The sequence below is a fragment of the Gobio gobio genome (assembly GCF_949357685.1).
Source record: "Gobio gobio genome assembly, chromosome: 21".
Lineage (NCBI taxonomy): Eukaryota > Metazoa > Chordata > Actinopteri > Cypriniformes > Gobionidae > Gobio > Gobio gobio.
Genome location: NC_137117.1, coordinates 1,038,762 through 1,053,500, shown reverse-complemented (window position 1 = coordinate 1,053,500; position 14,739 = coordinate 1,038,762). Strand labels below are relative to the sequence as shown.

Below are 14,739 nucleotides of genomic sequence, written 5' to 3'. Positions count from 1 at the left end.
CATAAAGGGATGGACATGGGCAGAAACAATGCTCAGGTAGGCCGTGGCATTTAAACCATGCCCAATTGGCACTAAGGGGCCTAAAGTGTGCCAAGAAAACATCCCCCACACCATTACACCACCACCACCAGCCTGCACAGTGGGAACAAGGCATGATGGATCCATGTTCTCATTCTGTTTACGCCAAATTCTGACTCTACCATCTGAATGTCTCAACAGAAATCCAGACTCTTCAGACCAGACAACATTTTTCCATTCTTCAACTGTCCAATTTTGGTGCAAATTGTCGCCTCTTTTTCCTATTAGTAGTGGAGATGAGTGGTACCCGGTGGGGTCTTCTGCTGTTGTAGCCCATCCGCCTCAAGGTTGTGTGTGTTGTGGCTTCACAAATGCTTTGCTGCAGACCTCGGTTGTAACGAGTGGTTATTTCAGTCAAAGTTGCTCTTCTATCAGCTTGAATCAGTCGGCCCATGACCTCTGACCTCTAGCATCAACAAGGCATTTTCTCCCACAGGACTGCCGCATACTGGATGCTTTTCCCTTTTCACACCATTCTTTGAAAACCCTAGAAATGGTTGTGTGTGAAAATCCCAGTAACTGAGCAGATTGTGAAATACTCAGACCGGCCCGTCTGGCATCAACAACCATGCCACGCTCAAAATGTCTTAAATCACCTTTCTTTCCCATTCCGACATTCAGTGTGGAGTTCAGGAGATTGACCAGGACCACACCCCTAAATGCATTGAAGACACTGCCATGTGATTGGTTGATTAGATAATTACATTAATGAGAAATTGAACAGGTGTTCCTAATAATCCTTTTATCGATTATAACATTTACATTTACATTTATGCATTTGGCAGACGCTTTTATCCAAAGCGACTTACATTGCATTCAAAGTACACATTTTACATTTTGTCAATTCTTGCTTTCCCTGGGAATCGAACCCATGACCTTGGCGTTGCTAGCGCCACGCTCTACTGTTTGAGCTACAGGAAAGCTTATAAGCAGTTTATAGTGTATAAGCAGTTTTTGTACCATTTAAACATCCTGATTATAAACACCATTCATTTTGTTCACTTGCTGCCGAATATATCCCACCCACTAATGAAGAGATCATCAGTGTTATTCACTGTATTTAATAGTTTTAGTTAAAAATAACAGTGTTATGTCAAGTTCTTGTTCAATATCCCATAAATTGCATGATTTATGGACAAGCAACAAAACAAGACATCATAACCAAACTGCAAATGTGCAGAAATTCAGCTCATTATTTTATTTGAAACTGTTAGGTTACAGTTCATCTCGACAAATGCGAGAAAAAATAAATTAGCTTACAAGATTGTTTTAATATAAAACGAATCAAATATCAAAGATCAGCAACAGGGATTGTTAGACCCTTGACAATGATAGAAAACATCATTTATACTTTTTAACACAACGCTATAGATGATGTATTTGTGTAGGGCAAAACGCGGACACGAGTTAGCATTAGCACTTCTGGTTCCCTCGTCCTGAAGTCGATGGGTTTTTTGAATGGGGTTTTGGTTAAATGGATGAAATAAGAGCACGAGCTCAACAGCTTAATTCTACGACATAAACACATCAGTATTAGCCCACTCGGGATTAAGATGTTCTTTGTCTTGAAAAAGGTGTTTGCTAGCAAGTGTCTATGGGACTACAGAGGCTGTCGAGATAAAACGTCATCAGCCGATCTACTCACTTTTACAGTCTCGTTATGCTTACAATCTCAAACTTTCAGGGAAAATGGTTTTAAATAAAGACTGAAAGAGTTGTTAAAGGAACACGCCGACTTTTAGGCACTTTATCTTATTCACCGCATCCCCCAGAGTTAGAGAAGTCCATACACACCATTCTCATCTCCATGCCATAACTCTGTCTGACGCACCACCGCTAGCCTAGCTTAGCACAAAGACTGGAGGTAAATGGCTCCAGCTAGCCTAGCTTAGCACAAAGACTGGAGGTAAATGGCTCCAGCTAGCCTAGCTTAGCACAAAGACTGGAGGTAAATGGCTCCAGCTAGCCTAGCTTAGCACAAAGACTGGAGGTAAATGGCTCCAGCTAGCCTAGCTTAGCACAAAGACTGGAGGTAAATGGCTCCAGCTAGCCTAGCTTAGCACAAAGACTGGAGGTAAATGGCTCCAGCTAGCCTAGCTTAGCACAAAGACTGGAGGTAAACGACTCCAGCTAGCCTAGCTTAGCACAAAGAGTGGAGGTAAACGGCTCCAGCTAGCCTAGCTTAGCACAAAGACTGGAGGTAAACGGCTCCAGCTAGCCTAGCTTAGCACAAAGACTGGAGGTAAACGGCTCCAGCTAGCCTAGCTTAGCACAAAGAGTGGAGGTAAATGGCTCCAGCTAGCCTAGCTTAGCACAAAGACTGGAGGTACACGGCTCCAGCTAGCCTAGCTTAGCACAAAGAGTGGAGGTAAATGGCTCCAGCTAGCCTAGCTTAGCACAAAGACTGGAGGTAAATGGCTCCAGCTAGCCTAGCTTAGCACAAAGACTGGAGGTAAACGACTCCAGCTAGCCTAGCTTAGCACAAAGAGTGGAGGTAAACGGCTCCAGCTAGCCTAGCTTAGCACAAAGACTGGAGGTAAACGGCTCCAGCTAGCCTAGCTTAGCACAAAGACTGGAGGTAAACGGCTCCAGCTAGCCTAGCTTAGCACAAAGAGTGGAGGTAAATGGCTCCAGCTAGCCTAGCTTAGCACAAAGACTGGAGGTACACGGCTCCAGCTAGCCTAGCTTAGCACAAAGAGTGGAGGTAAATGGCTCCAGCTAGCCTAGCTTAGCAAAAAGACTGGAGGTAAATGGCTCCAGCTAGCCTAGCTTAGCACAAAGACTGGAGGTAAATGGCTCCAGCTAGCCTAGCACAAAGACTGGAGGTAAATGGCTCCAGCTAGCCTAGCTTAGTACAAAGACTGGAGGTAAATGGCTCCAGCTAGCCTAGCTTAGCACAAAGAGTGGAGGTAAATGGCTCCAGCTAGCCTAGCTTAGCACAAAGACTGGAGGTAAACGGCTCCAGCTAGCCTAGCTTAGCACAAAGACTGGAGGTAAACGGCTACAGCTAGCCTAGCTTAGCACAAAGACTGGAGGTAAATGGCTCCAGCTAGCCTAGCACAAAGACTGGAGGTAAATGGCTCCAGCTAGCCTAGCACAAAGACTGGAGGTAAATGGCTCCAGCTAGCCTAGCTTAGTACAAAGACTGGATGTAAATGGCTCCAGCTAGCCTAGCTTAGCACAAAGACTGGAGGTAAACGGCTCCAGCTAGCCTAGCTTAGGACAAAGACTGGAGGTAAACGGCTCCAGCTAGCCTAGCTTAGCACAAAGACTGGAGGTAAACGGCTCCAGCTAGCCTAGCTTAGCACAAAGACTGGAGGTAAATGGCTCCAGCTAGCCTAGCTTAGCACAAAGACTGGAGGTAAATGGCTCCAGCTCAATAAGTGACAAAATATAGACAAGATATATCTTTTTAAATTCATAAAACGATCTTGATGGACAACTTTTGTTGATCACCGAGCTTGTTGTGTTTGCGACAATCCAAAAGCCAATGGAAAAGTCCAATTGGGTTTTTTTCGAGGGAACCAGTGTGATGCTAACTTCCGGGTCAGCCTACAAATTGACATAATCCCTGCCGCACTTTATTAGTAAACTGCATGACTTAAGTGCGAATTCTGGGAAATGCGAGTAGAAAGTACATTGGCAGCTTGACTCTGAATCGCGATCAGTCGACCGTCTGGAAGCACATGGGTTCCGAGAGCAGCCGGACAGCTCTGTCGTCTTCCTGCATGTGATCCAGTCTCGTTTCATCACTCCTCTCTTCATCCTCCTCTTCTCTCGTCTGCTTCTCTCCTCCACCCATTCCCATAATTCCATCCTGCTCGGTCTCGCCGTCATTATCCTCGCCCTCCTCTTCGGTTTCTCCGTGTTCGTCAGGCTCCGCGGCAGGAGACGCTTCCCCTGAAATGTTATCAAAAGACTTAAAGGGTTAGTTCAGCCAAAACTGTAAATTGTGTGATTAATGACTGAGCCTCATGTGGTTGGACACCCGTCAGACCTCCGTTCATCTTCAGACACAAATGAAGATATTTTAGTGTAAATCTGATGCTCTGAAAGGCCTCCATTGGCTCAACTTTACACTCTCAAGACCCTTAAAAGACACTAAAGACTAAAGTTACAAAGTCCATCTCACTACAGCGGCTCTACAATAACTTTATGAAGACGAGAATAGTTTCTGTGCGCAAAAAAACCCTAAATAAAGACTTATATACTGATGACGATTTCAAAACACGGCATCATGAAGCTTCGAAGCGTTATGAATCAGTGAGTCGATTCAGCGGTTCAGAGCGTTATGAATCAGTCGAATCATGATTCGGATCGCGTGTCAAACCACCAAACTGCTGAAATTTGGCGATTCAAACTGCTGAATCGACTCACTGATTCATAACGCTCTGAACCGCTGAATCGACTCACTGATTCATAACGCTCTGAACAGCTGAATTGACTCACTGATTCATAACGCTCTGAACAGCTGAATCAACTCACTGATTCATAACGCTCTGAACCGCTGAATCGACTCACTGATTCATAACGCTCTGAACCGCTGATTCGACTGATTCATAACGCTTTGAAGCTTCATGAGGCCGTGTTTTGAAATCGTCATCACTATATAAGTCGTTATTTAGGGTTTTTTTGCGCACAGAAACTATTCTCGTCTTCATAAAGTTATTGTAGAGCCGCTGTAGTGAGATGGACTTTGTAACAACGTTTTTAGTGTCTTTTAAGGGTCTTGAGAGTGTAAAGTTGAGCCAATGGAGGCCTTTCAGAGCATCAGATTTACACTAAAATATCTTCATTTGTGTCTGAAGATGAACGGAGGTCTGACGGGTGTCCAACCACATGAGGCTCAGTCATTAATGACACAATTTACATTTTTGGGTGAACTAACCCTTTAACTTGTATGTATAAAAACGTATTAATTTGTGTGTGTGTGTGTGTGTGTGTGTGTGTACCTTCGCTGCTGTTGTCCTGTCCCTGTGATCCGTCAGCGCCCTGTGCGTCTCCGGCCGCGCCGCCCGCCAGCGGACACTTGTGATCCCGGTAGTATTTCTGGCGGGTGAAGCCCTTGCTACAGGCGGAGCAGCGGAAGCGGTAGTTGTCCGTGTGTGAGCGCTGGTGTTCCAGCATATGAGCTCGACGACTGAACGACTTCTGACAGAACTGACACTTATACGGCTTAATACCTGCACGGCACAGAACAACACACTTATTATTATACACTTCCAAATTACACCATGAAAAAAACGTAAAACTCGTTACTCGTGTGTTATAGCGCTCGTTACTCGTGTGATATCGCGCTCGTTACTCGTGTGATACCGCGCTCGTTACTCGTGTGATATCGCGCTCGTTACTCGTGTGATATAGCGCTCGTTACTCGTGTTATAGCGCTCGTTACTCGTGTGATATCGCGCTCGTTACTCGTGTGATATCGCGCTCGTTACTCGTGTGATATCGCGCTCGTTACTCGTGTGATACCGCGCTCGTTACTCGTGTGATATCGCGCTCGTTACTCGTGTGATATCGCGCTCGTTACTCGTGTGATATCGCGCTCGTTACTCGTGTGATATCGCGCTCGTTACTCGTGTGATATCGCGCTCGTTACTCGTGTGATATCGCGCTCGTTACTCGTGTGATATCGCGCTCGTTACTCGTGTGATATCGCCCCTCGTTACTCGTGTGATATTGCGCTCGTTACTCGTGTGATATCGCGCTCGTTACTCGTGTGATATCGCCCCTCGTTACTCGTGTGATATCGCGCTCGTTACTCGTGTGATATCGCCCCTCGTTACTCGTGTGATATCGCGCTCGTTACTCGTGTGATATCGCCCCTCGTTACTCGTGTGATATCACGCTCGTTACTCGTGTGATATTGCGCTCGTTACTCGTGTGATATCGCGCTCGTTAATCGTGTGATATCGCCCCTCGTTACTCGTGTGATATTGCGCTCGTTATTCGTGTGATATCGCCCCTCGTTACTCGTGTGTTATCGCCCTCGTTACTCGTGTGATATCGCCCCTCGTTACTCGTGTGTTATCGCGCTCGTTACTCGTGTGATATCGCCCCTCGTTACTCGTGTGATATCGCGCTCGTTAATCGTGTGATATCGCGCTCGTTACTCGTGTGATATCGCGCTCGTTACTCGTGTGATATCGCGCTCGTTACTCGTGTGATATCGCCCCTCGTTACTCGTGTGATATCGCGCTCGTTACTCGTGTGATATCGCCCCTCGTTACTCGTGTGATATCGCCCCTCGTTACTCATGTGATATCGCGCTCGTTACTCGTGTGATATCGCCCCTCGTTACACGTGTGATATCGCGCTCGTTACTCGTGTGATATCGCGCTCGTTACTCGTGTGATATCGCCCCTCGTTACTCGTGTGATATCGCGCTTGTTACTCGTGTGTTATCGCCCCTCGTTACTCGTGTGTTATAGCGCTCGTTACTCGTGTGATATTGCGCTCGTTACTCGTGTGATATTGCGCTCGTTAATCGTGTGATATCGCCCCTCGTTACTCGTGTGATTTCGTGCTCGTTACTCGTGTGTTATAGCGCTCGTTACTCGTGTGATATTGCGCTCGTTAATCGTGGGATATCGCTCGTTACTCGTGTGTTATCGCGCTCGTTACTCGTGTGATATCGCGCTCGTTACTCGTGTGATATCGCCCCTCGTTACTCGTGTGATATCGCCCCTCGTTACTCATGTGATATCGCGCTCGTTACTCGTGTGATATCGCCCCTCGTTACACGTGTGTTATAGCGCTCGTTACTCGTGTGATATTGCGCTCGTTACTCGTGTGATATTGCGCTCGTTAATCGTGTGATATCGCCCCTCGTTACTCGTGTGTTATCGCGCTCGTTACTCGTGTGATTTCGTGCTCGTTACTCGTGTGTTATAGCGCTCGTTACTCGTGTGATATTGCGCTCGTTAATCGTGGGATATCGCTCGTTACTCGTGTGTTATCGCGCTCGTTACTCGTGTGATATTGCGCTCGTTAATCGTGTGATATCGCGCTCGTTACTCGTGTGATATCGCCCCTCGTTACTCGTGTGATATTGCGCTCGTTAATCGTGTGATATCGCGCTCGTTACTCGTGTGATATCGCGCTCGTTACTCGTGTGATATCGCGCTCGTTACTCGTGTGATATCGCCCCTCGTTACTCGTGTGATATCGCGCTCGTTACTCGTGTGTTATCGCCCCTCGTTACTCGTGTGATATCGCGCTCGTTACTCGTGTGATATCGCGCTCGTTACTCGTGTGTTATAGCGCTCGTTACTCGTGTGTTATAGCGCTCGTTACTCGTGTGATATTGCGCTCGTTAATCGTGGGATATCGCTCGTTACTCGTGTGTTATCGCGCTCGTTACTCGTGTGATATTGCGCTCGTTAATCGTGTGATATCGCGCTCGTTACTCGTGTGATATCGCCCCTCGTTACTCGTGTGATATTGCGCTCGTTAATCGTGTGATATCGCGCTCGTTACTCGTGTGATATCGCGCTCGTTACTCGTGTGATATCGCGCTCGTTACTCGTGTGATATCGCCCCTCGTTACTCGTGTGATATCGCGCTCGTTACTCGTGTGTTATCGCCCCTCGTTACTCGTGTGATATCGCGCTCGTTACTCGTGTGATATCGCGCTCGTTACTCGTGTGTTATAGCGCTCGTTACTCGTGTGTTATAGCGCTCGTTACTCGTGTGATATCGCGCTCGTTACTCGTGTGTTATAGCGCTCGTTACTCGTGTGATATTGCGCTCGTTACTCGTGTGATATTGCCCCTCGTTACTCGTGTGATATCGTGCTCGTTACTCGTGTGATATTGCGTTCGTTACTCGTGTGATATCGCGCTCGTTACTCGTGTGTTATAGCGCTCGTTACTCGTGTGTTATAGCGCTCGTTACTCGTGTGTTATAGCGCTCGTTACTTGTGTGTTATAGCGCTCGTTACTCGTGTGATATAGTGCTCGTTACTTGTGTGTTATAGTGCTCGTTACTCGTGTTATAGGGCTCGTTACTCGTGTGATATCGCGCTCGTTACTCGTGTGATATAGCGCTCGTTACTCGTGTGTTATAGCGCTCGTTACTCGTGTGATATCGCGCTCGTTACTCGTGTGATATCGCGCTCGTTACTCGTGTTATATCGCGCTCGTTACTCGTGTGATATCGCCCCTCGTTACACGTGTGATATCGCGCTCGTTACTCGTGTGATATCGCGCTCGTTACTCGTGTGATATCGCCCCTCGTTACTCGTGTGATATCGCGCTTGTTACTCGTGTGTTATCGCCCCTCGTTACTCGTGTGTTATAGCGCTCGTTACTCGTGTGATATTGCGCTCGTTACTCGTGTGATATTGCGCTCGTTAATCGTGTGATATCGCCCCTCGTTACTCGTGTGTTATCGCGCTCGTTACTCGTGTGATTTCGTGCTCGTTACTCGTGTGTTATAGCGCTCGTTACTCGTGTGATATTGCGCTCGTTAATCGTGGGATATCGCTCGTTACTCGTGTGATATCGCGCTCGTTACTCGTGTGTTATCGCGCTCGTTACTCGTGTGATATTGCGCTCGTTACTCGTGTGATATCGCGCTCGTTACTCGTGTGATATCGCGCTCGTTACTCGTGTGATATCGCGCTCGTTACTCGTGTGTTATAGCGCTCGTTACTCGTGTGTTATAGCGCTCGTTACTCGTGTGATATCGCGCTCGTTACTCGTGTGTTATAGCGCTCGTTACTCGTGTGATATTGCGCTCGTTACTCGTGTGATATCGTGCTCGTTACTCGTGTGATATTGCGTTCGTTACTCGTGTGATATCGTGCTCGTTACTCGTGTGTTATAGCGCTCGTTACTCGTGTGTTATAGCGCTCGTTACTCGTGTGATATAGCGCTCGTTACTCGTGTTATAGTGCTCGTTACTCGTGTGTTATAGCGCTCGTTACTCATGTTATAGTGCTCGTTACTCGTGTGATATAGCGCTCGTTACTCGTGTGATATAGCGCTCGTTACTCGTGTGATATCGCGCTCGTTACTCGTGTGTTATAGCGCTCGTTACTCGTGTGATATCGCGCTCGTTACTCGTGTGTTATAACGCTCGTTACTCGTGTGATATCGCGCTCGTTACTCGTGTGTTATAACGCTCGTTACTCGTGTGATATAGCGCTCGTTACTCGTGTGTTATAACGCTCGTTACTCGTGTGATATAGCACTCGTTACTCATGTTATAGTGCTCGTTACTCGTGTGATATCGCGCTCGTTACTCGTGTGTTATAACGCTCGTTACTCGTGTGATATAGCGCTCGTTACTCATGTTATAGTGCTCGTTACTCGTGTGATATCACGCTCGTTACTCGTGTGTTATAACGCTCGTTACTCGTGTGTTATAGCGCTCGTTACTCGTGTTATAGTGCTCGTTACTCGTGTGATATCGCGCTCGTTACTCGTGTGATATCGCGCTCGTTACTCGTGTGATATCGCCCCTCGTTACTCGTGTGTTATAGCGCTCGTTACTCATGTTATAGTGCTCGTTACTCGTGTGATATCACGCTCGTTACTCGTGTGTTATAACGCTCGTTACTCGTGTGTTATAGCGCTCGTTACTCGTGTTATAGTGCTCGTTACTCGTGTGATATCGCGCTCGTTACTCGTGTGATATCGCGCTCGTTACTCGTGTGATATCGCGCTCGTTACTCGTGTTATAGTGCTCGTTACTCGTGTGATATCGCGCTCGTTACTCGTGTGATATCGCGCTCGTTACTCGTGTGATATCGCGCTCGTTACTCGTGTGTTATAGCGCTCGTTACTCGTGTGATATCGCGCTCGTTACTCGTGTGTTATAACGCTCGTTACTCGTGTGATATCGCGCTCGTTACTCGTGTGTTATAACGCTCGTTACTCGTGTGATATCGCCCTCGTTACTCGTGTGATATCGCGCTCGTTACTCGTGTGATATCGCCCTCGTTACTCGTGTGATATCGCGCTCGTTACTCGTGTGATATCGCGCTCGTTACTCGTGTGATATCGCGCTCGTTACTCGTGTGATATCGCGCTCGTTACTCGTGTGATATCGCGCTCGTTACTCGTGTGTTATCGCGCTCGTTACTCGTGTGATATCGCGCTCGTTACTCGTGTGTTATCGCGCTCGTTACTCATGTGTTATCGCGCTCGTTACTCGTGTGATATCGCGCTCGTTACTCGTGTGTTATCGCGCTCGTTACTCATGTGTTATCGCGCTCGTTACTCGTGTGATATCGCGCTCGTTACTCGTGTGATATCGCCCTCGTTACTCGTGTGATATCGCCCCTCGTTACTCGTGTGTTATCGCGCTCGTTACTCGTGTGATATCGCGCTCGTTACTCGTGTGTTATCGCGCTCGTTACTCGTGTGATATCGCGTTCGTTACTCGTGTGATATCGCGCTCGTTACTCGTGTGATATCGCGCTCGTTACTCGTGTGTTATCGCGCTCGTTACTCGTGTGATATCGCGTTCGTTACTCGTGTGATATCGCGCTCGTTACTCGTGTTATCGTGCTCGTTACTCGTGTGTTATCGCGCTCGTTACTCGTGTGATATCGCGTTCGTTACTCGTGTGATATCGCGTTCGTTACTCGTGTGATATCGCGCTCGTTACTCGTGTGATATCGCGCTCGTTACTCGTGTTATCGTGCTCGTTACTCGTGTGATATCGCCCTCGTTACTCGTGTGATATTGCGCTCGTTACTCGTGTGTTATCGCGCCTTGTTACTTTATCGTATATCATATGATATAAATATGAAACAAAATCATATATAGGGGGATTTTTATACTCAGATTGAATGCTTGATCATCCTCACCTGAATGAGAGAGAATATGAGCTTTGAGTTTGTCGGGTCTGTTGAACTCTTTGGTGCAGCCCACATGAGTCCTGCAGAGGAAAGACAGAAATAATCAAACCTGTAACTGTTCACTGGTGCGACTGATGTTCTCTGAGCCGCTCTGACGCCGCTCACGCACCTGAAGGGACACTTGTACTTCTTGAAGGGCTCGTGAATCAGCATGTGTCTCTTTACTTTGTCCTTCCTGTTGAACGTGGCCTCACAGACAGAGCATTTATACGGTTTCTCTCCTACAAAACAACACAACCTCACCTAACGTCACTGAAATTCATCAGGTTTAATTCATTTACTTGTTTGTTTTACTTAAATCTTTCAGAATGCTTAATTAAAAGTGCCCCTATTATGCTATTTTAAGGCGAGACACTACAGGTGAATGGGGAAGATATCACTGTGAAACTTCTCCAGTTTATTACTGGCATCATAATAAAAAAATGTATTACACGTTTTGTGTAAATTAATGTTTTAATATGCAAATGAGGCCTTATATACTTAAATATACGCTCATTTGCATACTTTTCCAAAAAAAAAATCTGGAAATTGGAAAGGACCATGTTTAAAATTCTTGGTTGTATTTGTTGACATGTTAGATGAGAGCGCTTTTACAGAGGGGATTCTGGATATCTTATTTTGTGCTTTAGTAAATTAGAGAATACTGACAATAGCCTTAAAAATCAATTTTCGCCATGTTTTATGGAGTTAAAGGACCTATAACTCAGGATAGGAATGATATATCAACAAATCCCTCTTTAAAAGCCTTCAGAATATAGTTCAGTATAAGACTGCAAAAGTTGTTTCTTGTAGGTGTTCCTGAAGTGGATATATCTGACTCTGAGCGTGAGGAAAAACTCATTTTGAGAAAACAGCCTTTAAAGTTTTATACTGTATAACTGCATACATTTCTATAAAACCCCCAAACTACAAACAAACTATATATTCAGTTAATTAATATCAGTAGTGTATAATATTTAAAACACGCGCCGTGTCTCGCCTTAAAGATTCTTCATGTGGTTTTGGAGTCTCCTCAACAGCATAATGGGGCACTTGATCATTTTTAACAAAAACTGCATTTGCGAGTAAAGGACATTTCCACCCATTAAAGTGTCACACCTGAGTGGATCTGTGTGTGTAGTTTGAGGTAGTGCTCAGTTTTGAAGAACTTTTTACAGATCTGACACTTGAATTTCCCGCCGACGCCGTGAGTGGAGAGATGCCTCCGGAAATACCTCTCGCACGGAAACACCTGCGGCATTAAACACACATTTCAACACATTCTGCATTATTGCGCTATTATTAACTAAATCTAAAACTGGTAAATGTTGTTCATTGAAATAAAGCTGAAATTAAATAAATATATTAGATGAAAAACTAAAATTTGAAATATTGCCTTGGCAACTGAAATATGAAATAAAAATAAACTTTAATAAAAATGACAAAAGCACATAACAAAAGTACTCAAATTAAAATTAAAATATCAAAATAAAAGCTCATTCAAAATAGTATTAATTCTATTATAGTATTTATTACTCACTCATTTTTGTTAATTGAAATAAAAATGAAATATAATATGTATATTGAAAAACGAACTAGCCTTGGCAACTACAGTAACTAAAATAAGTCGACGCACTAAAATTGCTAAATGTAAAACTGAAATTAAAATGAAATAAAGTTATACAAATTACAAAAAATACTACAACTTAAAATAAATAAAACTAAATAATAAAATAAAAGCTAAATATTAATAAATACTATAACAGCGTATGAATAATAATAAAACTATTAAGAATCATTTTCATTTATTGAAATAAAGCTGAAATAAAATATGAATATTAGATGAAAAACCTAAAAGTTTAAAAGCACATAAAATTACTAAAACTTAAACTGAAAAAAGCTAACTTAAAATAGTAATAAATACTATAAACAGTATATGAATAATACTACATTTAAATTATTAAAAATATTTTTCGTTACCTGAAATAAAACATGAATATTAGTTGAAAAACTTAAACTGAAAATATTAAAATTACTCAAACTTAAACTGAAAATATAAAATTAAAAGCTAATTTAAAATATTAATAAATACCTTAACAGTATATGAATAATACTACATTTAATTTATTAAAAATCATGTTTGTTAACTGAAATAAAATATGAATATTAGTTGAAAAACATAAACTGAAGTATAAAAATTACTAAAACAAACTGAATATATTTTTTTTTTAAACTGACAAAAGCACATAATAAAATTACATAAAACTTAAACTGAAAATATAAAATTAAAAGCTAATTTAAAATAGTAATAAATACCATAACAGTATATGAATAATACTAACATTTAATTTATTAAAAACCATGTTTGTTAACTGAAATAAAACATGAATATTAAATAGAAAAAAACGTATAAAGCGCAAACTGAAGTATATAAAAACTAATCTGAAAATATAAAATATATAAAAAATTATAATAGTATTACTCATTTACTGTCATAGTAATTATTACTATTTTTAATTAGCTTTTAATTATATATTAAGTTTTTCATGTTATATTTATATATTTCAGCTTTATTTCAGTTAACGAAAATATTTTTTGTTAACCGAAATAAAGCTGAAATATTTCATTTACGCATTTGGCAGACGCTTTTATCCAAAGCGACTTACATTGCATTCAAGGTACACAATCTGAAATATATAAATATAACATGAAAAACTTAAAAAGGTTAAACTGAAGTTTTAATATGACTAAAACAAACTCAAATAAAATACATTAAAAATATAAAAAATGAGTATGAAGAGACAGCGAGTAAGAGCGGAGTACCTTCATGCAGTGCGGGCAGGGGAAGCTGTGTGTGGCGTTCAGCAGATGCTGCTCCAGAGCTTCCTGTGTGGAGTATTTACTCTGACACTTCATACATCTGAACACAACAACAACCACACACACTCGGGTCACACACTTCAACCTGAGCCACCACTAAACATACATGTGTGTGTGAACTCTACAGTGTGTTCTGGAGCATGTGTGCGCATAAAAAATCCCTGCGGATCAGTTTTCTTTAAAGGGTTAGTTCAGCCAAAAATGAAAATTCTGTCATGATTTCAAAACACGGCCTCATGAAGCTTCGAAGCGTTATGAATCAGTGAATCGAATCATGATTCGGATCGCGTGTCAAACCGCCAAACGGCTGAAATTTGGCGATTCAAACTGCTGAATCGACTCACTGATTCATAATGCTCTGAACCGCTGAATCGACTCACTGATTCATAACGCTCTGAACCGCTGAATCGACTCACTGATTCATAACGCTCTGAACCGCTGAATCGACTCACTGATTTATAACGCTGTGAAATGTACATAAACCCCGCCCCTGAGAACACACAACCAAGGGGGTGAGATTATCATGACAGAATATGCTAATCAATGACTTGAAGATAATTAACTCATCCCTTCAGAAACGCCCTGTCTCATTCCACATGTTGTCTCTTCTTCTTGAGTCGCTCCATAATTGAACACAAAAGGCTGAACAGTTTCATTGCGTGTCTGCGTGAGGTCATCAGAGCTGCTAACATGAGCTCTTGAAGCTCCTCCCCTTGAGCAGCAGCTAATTTGCATTTAAAGGGACACACACAAAAAAGTGTTTTTGCTCACCCTCAAATCTGTTTATTACAGTGTGTTTTATATATATATATATATATATATATATATATATATATATATATATATATAAACGCAGAAATAGTGTAAAGTTTCTAAATGCGCTGCTAAATTTTTAAACTTAGAAGCACAGGTGCACCTTGGGAAAAAGC

The 14,739-nt window shown here is 43.2% G+C and overlaps 1 protein-coding gene across 2 annotated transcripts in view; it reads right to left on the bottom strand.

Moving 5' to 3' along the window:
* Positions 1-1,238: 1,238 nt before the first annotated feature.
* znf341 (zinc finger protein 341) overlaps positions 1,239-14,739 on the bottom strand; it is a 36,362-nt gene continuing 22,861 nt past the window's right edge. For both annotated transcript variants that reach the window (XM_079803215.1, XM_079803214.1), the window contains exons 11-16: positions 13,754-13,850; positions 12,050-12,182; positions 11,061-11,172; positions 10,901-10,971; positions 5,031-5,261; positions 1,239-3,978 (exon numbers count right to left, since the gene is read on the bottom strand). In XM_079803215.1, coding sequence (XP_079659341.1) covers positions 3,743-3,978; positions 5,031-5,261; positions 10,901-10,971; positions 11,061-11,172; positions 12,050-12,182; positions 13,754-13,850 — 880 coding nt within the window. In that variant the 3' untranslated portion in view covers positions 1,239-3,742. The remainder of the gene's footprint in view (positions 3,979-5,030; positions 5,262-10,900; positions 10,972-11,060; positions 11,173-12,049; positions 12,183-13,753; positions 13,851-14,739) is intronic.